A 12,267-nucleotide genomic window follows, 5' to 3' on the forward strand; every position below is an offset into this window, starting at 1 on the left:
AAAGAATAAAAAGAATCCCGCATATTAACATACGCGTGTATTTATTGCTAACGGGCAGGTTTCAAACTCCTGTTTTCTCCGCACAAAAGGGCTGAAGCCCGAAGCCAGCCGGCACCCGGGTTATTTCGCGTGAGCCTCGTGTGTACACCCAGTGCTTGGTGTTCAGACGAGCACTTCCAGAGAGCGGCGAGATTAACGTCTTCAGCGCAGATGTAAAGAAAACACCCCCCAGCGGTGCTGTGTGTGACCCCGGGGGACGCCGTCTCGTCCTCCACAGGCAGCCCCCTCCCGGGGAATGAACACTGCGGTCCGCCTGCTACGAAGGCTGCAGCGGGGGTCCAAGACCTTTCCTAGCGTGGGCGGGAGGTCAGTCCCGCAGGCCCACCAGGGCACGCAAACCAGGGGACGCCGGACTCAGAGCTGCAGCCGCTCGCTCGCGGCAGCCCCCGGCTTCCCAGCTCCGCACCCAGCCCCGCTCACTTACGTCTAAGATGTACTCCTGCACCACGGCGTGCAAGATGATGGTGATGAAGACGTAGAACAAGATTGTGACCAGGTCCTTCGGCCCGTAGTGGTAATGCACGCTCTCGCCATCTGAGGAGGCAACGACAGCCACGTCAGCATCCCCAGAGGGGGAGGTGCCCTGGGACCCAAAGTGAGAGGAGAGCTGAGGCGGAACGGGCGGTCGCATGCTTCCCTCCGGCTGCAGACTTCGAAGAAAGAGAACCCCACCCACCCTTTGGGCTCAGCCCCTGGTAGCACCAGCCGGGAGAGGGCTGAGGAGAAGCAAGCACGTGGTATATTGTGATGACCTCCCCTCAGTCTGGGCAGGAGGGCAGTGAGTCTCCATCACTCCCTGGCTGTGTGACTACCAAAAAGCAACCAAGCTCTCTGAGCAGCAGTCTCCCCCTGTAAAAACGGGACCGGCGATGCAAAGTTAAGCCTGTGGACTCAGAAACCTGAGTTTGTATCAAAGCTCTGTCACTGACTATACTTCAATTAAAAAAAAAAGGTATGTACCAACCCCCCCCTCCAAGCTCTGCCATTTATGTCCTTTCCTCTATTTTTTAAATTGAAGTATAGTTGATTTATAATATTGTGCTAATTTTAGGTGTGCAGCAAAGTGATTCAGTTATATATATACATACTTAGATTATTTTCCATTATAGGTTGTTACAAGATGTTGAATATTCCCTGTGTTAGATATTGAATCCTTGCTGTTTATTTTATATATAGTAGTGTGTATCTGTTAATCCAAAACTACTAATTTATCCCCCCACCCCTACTTTCCCCTTTGGTAACCATAAGTGTGTTTTATATGTCTGTGAATCTGTTTCTGTTTTGTAAATAGATTCATTTGTATTATTTTTTAAGAGTCTACATATAAGTAGTATCATATAATTTTTGTCTTTGACTTAATTCACTTAGTATGATAATCTCTAGGTTGCTGTTGCTGCAAATAGCAATATTTCATTATTTTTATGGCTGAGTAATATTCCACTGTGTGTGTGTACACACATGGGTGTAATGTCTGACACAGGAAACAAAAAAACGTGAAAACTATAATTTGACAAGATACGTGCACCCCAATGTTTATGTAGCAGCATTATTTGCAATAGCCAAGACATGGAAGCAACCTAAGTGTCCAATGATGGGTGACTGGATAAAGATGACATTATTTATTTCCTATGTGACTCTGGGGCACCTCTACATGTGACCTTTCTGTGCCACAGATTCCTTACCTGTAAAATGAGGGTAGCAGCTGTTCCTGTACCACAGGGTTATTGTGAGAATTACAGGGACTTAAAAAATGCAAAGTGCTTAGAACAGTATCTGGGGCACAGTAAGTGCTATATATGTATTTGACATTATTTTTGTTGTTGTTGGGCTGTTGTGAGGATTAAAATGAGATAATGTGTGTGCAAGACATTTACCACAGTGCCCATAACCGTGGTAAGCCTGCACTAAACGGTCGCTTATTAAAATATTATTTAATAGTAATAAATTAGACAGAACCCCCAATATCTAAGTCTCGTAAAGCTCTGTGACTGCAGCCTTTCCCCACAGAGGAGGATTTGAGCCTCTGTTCCAGCTGGCAGGCCGCGGGGCTGCAGACACTTAGGTCCCAGGGCTGGAGCCCGGGTGCTCCGCCGACCGCCCTCCCCCAGCAGACACACGGCCGCCTTTCCAGCTGTGCTGCCTTCTCGCTGAGTCACACACACGAGTCACCTCTCTTTGCCAGGATGCATTTACCAGAAGGTAGGCCAGGGTGGGTGAGTTTCAGGGTGGCCGCAGAATGAAGCCGAGCTGATTGGGTCGCTGTGGGAGTCAACCCCTGACCCTGCCACCCTGGATGGGGGGAATGCGCCGGTGGGTGGTGGTGGGGTGAGGGCAGGAGGGGGCAGTCAGGCCATGGAGCACATGAACTTTGAGATCAAACAAGCTTTCCTTTTTTCTCTCCCTCCTCCTCTCCACAAAGACCCCACTCTGTGAGAGGCACTGGGCTAACTGTTGAAACGTGGAGATAAAAGACACGGCCCCAGCTTCCGAGCGCACAGACCAGTGGGGAGACAGACAAATGAATTGACAATGACCACGGACAGGCACGTGGTACCAAGACAGCCACATGGCAAACCGAGGCAGGAGAGGTGGAGGGGGATGCAGAGCCCATCAAGGTAAACAGGATGATATCGAAACTCAGGAACAAGTTGGGGGAGTCAGGTGGGGGGCACCCTGGGCAGAGCAGGGAGCATCTGCAAAGGCTGCAGGCAAGGAGGCTGCAGTGCTATGGGAGGCCAGGGAGGCAGCCAGGGCCAGCGAGGAGGCCACTGTGAACAGCCTGGGTACTACACAAAAGGATGTGGACTTTATCCAGAAGGCAATGTGGAGACCTGGAAGAATTTAAACTCAATAGGAAAATAATGAAATCTGGGTTGTAGAAAGTGTACTCTGGCAGCAGGGAAAAGCACTGTGCCTGGAGGCAGACACCAGTGATGCGGGTAAGGAACCACGGGGACCTGAATTAAAGCAGAAGAGGGAGCAGGGAGGGGGAGGGTCATCAGAAATGGAGACCTGGGACGACCGGGTGACTGACCTACAAGGGCCGAGATCTGGGAGGCGGGTGGGCACCAAGGACTGGAGGAGGAGACACGGGAGGTGGGGAAGACGCGCATGTGATTCAGCCTCTCCTTCCTGCCCTCCCATCTGTGAGGCTGGCGTTACCCTTCTCCTGCCTTCTTCATAAGGGAGGATCAAAGGAGACTAATTAGATAGCAGCGTATTTTGAAACTATAAAATAACAAGACACATGAAAAGTTTCACCATCAAAAGCAGCATTATCAAGCAAAATGGAATTTATGCTCAACCAAACGAGCATGGCCCCAAAATAGTGAAATAACACATGTTGAGACTTTGGATTATCCATCTTAAGCCTCTTCAGGTCACCTCTATTCCTCACCCCAAATAGCATGGTCCCAAAGAGATGTGACTGGAGCTTTAAATCCTTCTTGAAACAAGAATGAATGCATGGATCAATACATTCTTTTATCCCTTCGCTGTTGAGAGCCCCATACATGTTTGTTCACCCACCAATAACCCATGTGCAGAGCTCCAAGCTGGGCCCTGGGGGACGGCAGGGAATGAGGTGGGCACAGCCCTCTTGGGGTTCAGCTGGTGCACACCAAGTTCTCTACACTCCAAAACCAGAGACCAAAGAACCACAAGTTAACAAGACACAAATAATCAGACTGAAAAATGGGCAAAGGACCTGAAGAGACACTTCTCCAAAGACGTCGTACAAATGGTCAACAGTTGTATGCAGGGATGCTCAATATGACTAGCACTAGGGAAATGCAAATCAAAACCCCAATGAGATACCATCTCAAGCCCATCAGAATGGCCACAAGTAGGAAACAAACAGAAAACAACAAGTGCTGGTGAGGGGGTGGATAAGCTGGAACCTCTGTGCACTGTGGGAATGTAACATGGTGCAGTCATAATCAAACAAGTACGATGGTTCCTTGGAAAATTAAAAATAGAGCCACCAGATGATCCAACAGTTCCACTTCTGGGCGTGGACTCAGAAGGGCTGGAAGCAGGACCATGATGAACTATTTGTACACTCACGTTCCCACACCATTCACACCAGCAAAGGCAGAAACAGCAGCGTCAACAGATGAATGGAAGAACAAAATGTGGCCTGTACCCACAATAGAATATTATTCAGCCTTAAAAAGGAAGGAAATCCTGTCACGTGCTACACACAGACGGAGGGACCAGAGGACATTGTGCTCAGTGAAATAAGCCAGTCCCAACAGGACAAATACTGTGTGATCCCATCACAGGAGGTTCCTAGAGGAGTCAAACTCCAAGACGGAAGCACGGTGTTTGCCAGGGGCTGGGGACAGGGGCGATGAGTAGCAGCTGTTCAATGGATACACAGTTTCAGTTTTACAAGATGAAGGGTTCTGGAGATTGGCTGCACAGCAACGTGAATGTCCTTAACACCACTGAGCTGCCCACTCAGAGATGGTTAAGATGGTGAATTTCATCTTGTGTGTATTTCACCACAATTTAAAAAGACACACACACCAGCAGCCAGGTGTGATGAGTGCTGTGATGCGGACGGAACAACCAGGGGCAGGCCCTCATGGAGGGTGGTGGAGGGGACCCGGAGGTGTGCAAGCAGGACAGTTGCTGCAGGCAGAGTGGTCCAGGCAGAGGCACCGTCTGTGGAAGATCCGGGTGGACGGAGGGTTGGCGTGAACTGGGGAGCAGGGGTGGGCAGGCCATGCCACAGGGCACCCGGACAGGTCATAGCAGGACATGTATCCAAAGGCCAGGGGAGGTTCTGGAGGACTTGGCCACGGGCACATTATAAAGAGCACACCTCCCGCAGGATGGACAGGTAGGGAGTGAGAACGGAGCCAGGAGAGCAGTCAGGACCCCTGGCTGGGGGGCTGGGGTGCCCTGCACTCGGGCAACGGCAGAGTGACTGAGAAGAAAAAATTGGAGAGATGTGGGTGATGGGCTCAGAAGGGCCAGCTGGTGGACTGGCCTTGGGGAATGATCCTCCAGTTGCTTCTGGAACCTGTCCTCTGTAGCCCTCCACGGTTCAAGAATTCTTCAACATGTTATCTTGCTTGATCCTCATGAGATGGGCAGAGTGGAGAAGAAATGAGGTCAGAGGGTCAAGGGTCAGGGGCCATTTCTCAGGTCTCCCAGTATCCAGTGCCCCAGCCTAACCACCAAAGCCACCCCAGGGTCAACAGGACCCCCCTGGGACCCTGCTGTCCCCACACCCTCACTTTGATCTCTTTCTCCGACAACGTAACAAGCAGCATCGTATCCAGACAGTCAAAGGCTGTGCTCCGGTCCCTACGATCATGTCTGTTGCTCTCCCCTCATCCGCTGTCTCACTTCTGATCAGAGCAAGAAGCACACTGGTCTGGCCCCTTCTGCTTGACACAGAGCTGGGGAGGTTACAGCCTGGTGTTTTCCTAGGAGGCTATAAACAAATGGATGTTTTGGGGTTTTTTTGGGGGGGGGGGTTGCTCACTCATTCTTATAAAAACCCTCTCACCACCCAAGTTAGAGCTTTCAGCAGTGCCCCTGTCTTGCACAAGCTCTCAAAAAGCACAGTGATGACGGGGCAGGGACCTATTAGGACTTAATTTTAGAAGAGTACACTTCAGCACGTCTCTGAGCACTTAGACCTGAGAGGTGATTCTGGTCCCGAATCACAGAAGAACACCTACAGAGAGCAGGTGGGGAACACAAATGAGCACCGGGGTCCAGGTGTCTCAAGATAAATCCTCTCAACACAGAGGCTTTGAACAGGTAACAGTCTTCAGGGCCACAGTGTTTTTCCTTCAACATAGGGCCCTCTTGGCCTGTCTTCCACATTTCTACTTTGAGAGAGAAACAAATTAAGAAATATCTACTTCCCTTTTAAACTTACTAAAGGAAAAACAGTTCAAACTGGGATACACAGTGTCAGCCAGGTAGTCTGAGCGTCAGGGACACACTACAGAGAGGAGTGGCGACTGGAGGAAAGTACAGCGTGTCCCGTGGGGTGAAGGGAGGAGTGGGGATGGCCGCAAGAGGGGTGCGGCCCAGGACAGCCAGACCTCCCCGTGTTTCAGCAGCAAAGAGAAGAGATCCCGGCATTTCTGAAAACTTCTAATTTTAAAACTGTGGTGACTAACTCAAAAATCTGAAAAAACACTTTATGGGCCAACATCAAACTGGCCAAAGAAAATACACGCACAAGCCAACTCCGACCACAGGCCACTGATTTGCAATCTCTGGCCCAGATGACCCCTGGAACCTCCCAACACCAATATTCCGTGAGTCCTCTTCCTACGCACCACTGTGGAGTGCGTCAGTATTCCCCCGAGAGGGGCAGCCTCGCTCAGAAAGCAGCACCTCAATTAATGACCTTCCCTCTGTGGAAAAGTTGTCTCACCTCCCGTTAAAAGTGACATTTGCTTTGCCAAATCTCTGATCACAGTTTAAAAAGAATGCTGGTGGTGGCAGCGGGGAGGGTGTAGCTCAGTCGTAGAGTGCATGCTTAGCATGCATGAGGACCTCGGTTCAATCCCCAGTACCTCCTTTAAAATAATTAATTAAATAAACCTAAATACCTTCCCACCCCTCCAAAAAAAGTTTCAAAAAATAAACAAATACATATTTTTTAAAAGAGCGCGAACGTGATGAGTTAGAGCCTGGCTGTCCTGACACCTCGGGCAGAGCTGGCCCTTTCGCCGTTCTTACTGACCTCCTATGACTAAAAGACACTTTCCTGTTTCCCTTGGTGTCCCCTGCAAGCAGCTGCCTCCACCTGCCTTCACATGTCTTGTCTCGTCCAGAGGTGGCTGTGCTGTCTCTGATCTCCTCCCAGGACCTGAGCTGGCTGGCGGCTACTTGCAGCCGTTGTCCCAACTGCTCTTTCCATCCCCTTAAGTCTGGCATCTGCCCACGAGGCTTCTGCCTTTGTCCAAAAAACTGGTGGTTTCAAACAGCATCACTGCACAACCTGGATGCCCCTTTCTCTCCTGGTGTCCTTCTGAACCCCTGCAAATCTGGATCTGTAAAAGTGACTTTCTACTGGTTGCTGTCCCATTGTTTTTTGTTTTTAAAGGAGGCATTGGGGATTGATCCCAGGACCTTGCGCATGCTAAGCACACACTCTACTGCTAAGTTATACTCCCACCCCTCTTTCTTCTCATTGCTTTGAATCTCTTACAATATATATAAATTCAGCACTTAGATTTGGAAAAAAAAAAAAACACCATAAGCAAAATCAAGAGGCAAGCGATGGCCTAGGGGAAAAGTATTTACAATCTTGCTAATATGTGAAGAGCTCCCAAAACTTAAGGATGAAAAGAAAACAAATCCAACAGAAGAATGGGCAACATATAGGAACAGACAATTCACAGAGAAAAGAGACTCTGGCCCTGATACATTCCCAAGGATGCTCAGCCTCACTCGGGAGAGAAATGAATCAGAGCAGAAGAATGGCTCACACCTATCAGACTGGCCAAAACCCAAAGCTTGACGGCGACTCTTGCTGGAGCCGGCGGGGCACAGGCTCTCTCACCCACCACTGGTGGGATGCAAAACGTACCACCTCTTCCAAAGGGCAGTTTGGCAATTTCCACTGAGATGACAAATGCATCGAACCTTCGATGTGGCAATTCCACTCCTGGGAATTTACTGTCTAGCCACACCTGCCACATTCAAACGGACACGTGTGTGTACACGGTTACGCACAGCAGCACGGTTTTTAATAATCAACTAACGGAAACAACCCAAGCAGTTTTCACCTCTGGGGGACTGGGTAAACAGACCAGAGATATAACACACAGTCATGACAAGGCGTGGCTGTGGACCCGGGCGTCAGCCTCCCTGGGCTGCTGCACCTGGACCGCAGGGCTGGTGCGTCAGAAACTCAGGTATGGCCTGGAATCCATGCTTAACATCCCCAGGCAATCCTGACGCATGCTAAGATGTGCTGATGTAATCAATAGGGCTGTTCTTAAAAATCTGGGAGAAATGAAGGGCAAGAACAGGTAACACTAACCAGGAGACATGAACGCAGAAAGGGAGTTGCTTTGGAAGAGGGTGTTGACCGTAGGGGCCGGAGCAGGTGGGGAAGGCTGTCTCGCGACCTGGGGGATGGTCGAGGCATGCACAGATGTAAAAGCCCATGCCGTGCCCTTAAGAATGTGAGTGCTGGGCGGTGGGGAGGGTACACCTCGATGCTGGGCATGCACGAGGTCCTGGGTTCCATCCCCAGTCCCTCCGTTACATAAAATAGATCAATAAACCTAATTACCCTCTCCCCAAAAAGATTAATTTAAAAAATAAATCAAAATTTAAAAAATTTGTTTTAAAGAATATGGTGCTTTGCTACTGTTGAAGCCACTGAGTCTGTGGTCCTTAATCACGGCAGCTCTAGCAAAGTAACACACTCACATTCACACCCTCCGTCCCTCCCTCTCCCCCAGGCTGCCCAGAGAATTAAAGAATCTTCAGATACCATTTCAATCCTCTACTGAGTGATCTGTCATATATTTTCTCGAGTTTTATAGAAGGGACAAAGACAAGGAAAGGATATTTTTATGGTGTAAAAATGTAGCAAAAGAAAAAAAATGAAGAGATGTAGCAAAAATGAGAGCTGCATTAAAGAGAGTGTGGAAACAGGCGTGCGTAGCGTCTGCATGGTTTTCCTGGTGTACCATCCCTTTGTATAAGGCTACATAAACACCCCCCCCAACCCCCAAGGCCTTCAAGAAGGAAACGTTAACACTAACTCCTGATGCCGGCACACGCTCAGCCCCGCTGCAGTCACAAATGTGAGGCTTCTGCTCACAACTGGGCAGACAACGTGCAGCATGTGAAGACTGCCTACAGTGGCGGAAGGGCTGAACTTTTTTTTAATTCATTGAGAGCCAGAAAGAAGTAACAACTTCTCAAGATCACAGACCCCAAAAAAGTCTAAACAGCCTTTTTTGGTTTAAGTTGGATAAAAATAACAATGTCAACAATTGTTAAATTAAGGACAAAATTATTTCAGTAAGAACAGCTGAATAAGGGAAAAAAAAACTATCCTGGCTAGACAGGAGAAGACAAGATTTGATCAGGAAAAATGGGACTGTGGCGGGCGGGGAGGTGGCAGGTCAAAGATGCTACGGGCTTGGGCTCCGGCCGCTGTTCCCCCCATCCCGGCTTCAGGCTGGTTAGCTATTAGCCCCAGCAACTCAGTGGTTCTTTCTTAAACCTCCTAGAAGCTCCCCATGGGATACATTCTCTGGGCTGTAACAGGGAACTGGACAAAACCCAGTCTAGGCTGGAAGGGGACACCTCGGAGGTGCTGTGACACGGAGCTGACCCGCCGATGGTTTGTCCACCTTTCTGCATACCTGTTCTACTTAGATAATAAGTGCCAGGGTCTGAATGTTCGTGTCCTCCCAGAATGCACGTGTGGAAATCCCAACCCCCAAAGATGATGGTATTAGCAGATGGGGCCTCCGGGAGGTGTTTAAACCATGCGGATGGAACCCACAGGAGTGGAACTAGTGTCCTTCTTAAAAAGAGGCTCCAGAGAGCTTCCCGCCCCTCCCACCACGGGAGGACACAGCAAGAAGTCTGTGGCCCGGAAAAGAGTCCTCACCCGGCCAGGCTGCACCCTAATCTGGAATATCCAGCTTCCGAAAGTGGGAGGAATCAATTTCTGTTGTTCATAAGCACCCCCGTCTGCAGCATTTTGTTACAGTGGCTCGAAGAGACTAGGTTAAGAAGCAGTTTCTGCTTGCTGAAAAAACACAAGATCAAGTCCAGGGCTGGCACTAAGTCCGGGGTCAGAGGCTCCCCGTCTTCTTCAGATGCTGACCAGTAAGGTCAGGGCGCTGGTTTACTTTCTTATTCATACAGCCAGGACCTCAGGGCCAACGGGAATCTTGCTGGCTGTTTGGCCCAAGGGACCAGGATGGGGCCAGGTCTCTAACGTCCTAGTTGGGTCCCCGGGCCCATGCCCACCACCCCATGTGGCAAACCCAGCCTTCCCACAGCTTCCCTGGGCCCTGGTGCTGCACACGGTGTGAGCAGCCAGCCCCTCCCCGGCCCTCACTGGTGTATCCTTGGGGGTATCCATCAGCTCTCTCCCTTGGTGTCAAAGGACAGCACCAGGTGACGTGAGTCTCAAGTCCCCTGCAGCTGGACGGGCTACAGGTCCAGACTGGGGCACTCTCGTCCATAATCAAATCAGGTTTCCTACCCCCAGAGCCACCGTCACCCAATTGTCTCCTTTCTTCTCGTCCCCCACAAGCTGATCTTACAAAGAGGGGCTCCGTTTGATATGTGACGCTAATTCTCCAAGTGCATGATACAAGCAGGAGGCAAGACTGACTCAGACCGGCGAGCAAGGGAACAGACACGTTCGGAGACCTGGACAAAGGCCTTGGGCTGGATGAGGCTCTGAAACCATCTGTCTGAGGCAGCTTTTATGAGCCGTATGTCTCATCCTGGAGGGGCTGGGAGAACAAGGGCCGTGCTATGGGGTGGGAGGGTCCCGGGCTTCTCACCTCCAGCTGTTAAATGCTAACAAGGCAGCTGGTGGCGATAAAACCACCCGGGGCCAACAGAGCAGGTCCTTGTCACCTCTGCTTACTGCAAAACCAACCCTCCTCTCGAAGGGGCCCCTCAGGCTCAGTCTTCTCGTCCTAGGGGTGCAGGAACCTCTGGGCACCTGCAACTCCCACCTGCACTGCCCTGCAAATGTGCCTGCGACTCCGGGGAGTGACAGCCTGAGCTCAAAACCAAATCCACCCAAAGACAGTACCCAGCTCTCAGACCAACAGTTACAGAAAAACCGAAACTGGACGAGAACAGAGAGATGCAAATGAGTTACCGGATTTAGGGGGTTTCTCTCTCTTAACTTTGGGGTTAGAGGCACAGGGTCATTTGAAAGCCTACCTAGAGCTTTCCACTCAGGGAACTTTGAGCCGGGCTTCAGGCACCTGAGGACCTCGTAAAAGCTGAGGGTCTGACACAGCAGGTCTGCAGTGGGGCCTGGAGTTTGTGTTTCCAACAAGTTCCCAGGTGGTGCGGGTCTGTGGACAATTTGAGTAGGAAGCACTGAGGGGGTCCTCCGAGGGCTTCTGGTCTTCAGGAATGGCTGGGGTTGAGTGACCATCACCCTCAACTTGGCAGACGCAGATGGCGACCTGGATGCTAAGTGGTCTGCCTGAGACAACTCAGCAAGTCAGCGGCACAACTCAAAAGAACCTTGTAAATTTTAGCCTGTCTGGGGTCACCTGTTCCACACCCGAAGGGCAGCCAGCAGGCCTTGGGTCTGTCTGTCAGAAGAATCAAGCCTCTCTTCTTTGCTGACTTTTTAAAAAGTCTATATATTACCAGATATTTGTGGCCCTTTAATCAGAAAGACTCAGGGTGTCTAACGGTAAGACCAGACACGTGACATTCGATTTCTCGCCAGAGCTGGGCTGGGTGTCTGGGTGCTGATATAATTCAGGACGGTCAGTTAAACGTGAATTCCAGATGAACAAAGAATATCATTTTCTAGAATAATTATGCCCCGTATATAATTTGAGATATACTTACATGAAAAAAAAAGTTTTTGCTGTTTATCTGAAACTCCAATTTAACTGGTGGTCTTGGGTTTTTATTTGCTAAGCCGGGCAACCCTCGCAGGTGGGAATGAGGGACCAGGGATGCGGGGACAAGGACATCTCCTGTTTCGTCGCTACTGACCTTAAAGAAAACCACCAGGACACCGCACTCCCCGGGCTGCACGGCTTAGGACGGCAACTACTGTGCCCACCGCCTCTCTGAATGCATCTCTCTGAATGGAGCTTAATCTTCTTCTTATTATTATAAAGTGACAACATACAGTTAGGGTTGATGTTACAAGTTGAACTGTGTGCCCAGAAGATTCCTATCAAGTCCTAACCCCCAGCACCTCAGAAGGTGAGCTCATTTGGAGTTAGGCTCATTGCAGGTGTAACTGGTTAAGATGAGGTCACGGTGCGAACAGTATAGAAGTTTCTGAAAAGACTAAAGAGAGTTACCATGTGATCCAGCAACCCTACTCCTGGGCATATATCTGGAGAAAACTAATTCGAAAAATTCATGCACCCTAATGTTCATGGCAGCACTATTTACAATAGTCAAGACATGGAAACAACCTAAATGTCCACTGACAGATGACTGGATAAAGAAGATGTGGTATATTTATACAATGGA

The 12,267-nt window shown here is 49.9% G+C and overlaps 1 protein-coding gene across 1 annotated transcript in view; it reads right to left on the reverse strand.

Annotated features, from left to right (window-relative positions):
* TRAM2 (translocation associated membrane protein 2) overlaps positions 1-12,267 on the reverse strand; it is a 72,678-nt gene that overhangs the window by 17,323 nt on the left and 43,088 nt on the right. Inside the window, exon 3 of the mRNA XM_032463273.1 lies at positions 485-594. Coding sequence (XP_032319164.1) covers positions 485-594 — 110 coding nt within the window. The remainder of the gene's footprint in view (positions 1-484; positions 595-12,267) is intronic.

This window comes from Camelus ferus, chromosome 20 (assembly GCF_009834535.1).
Source record: "Camelus ferus isolate YT-003-E chromosome 20, BCGSAC_Cfer_1.0, whole genome shotgun sequence".
NCBI classification, from domain to species: Eukaryota; Metazoa; Chordata; class Mammalia; order Artiodactyla; family Camelidae; genus Camelus; species Camelus ferus.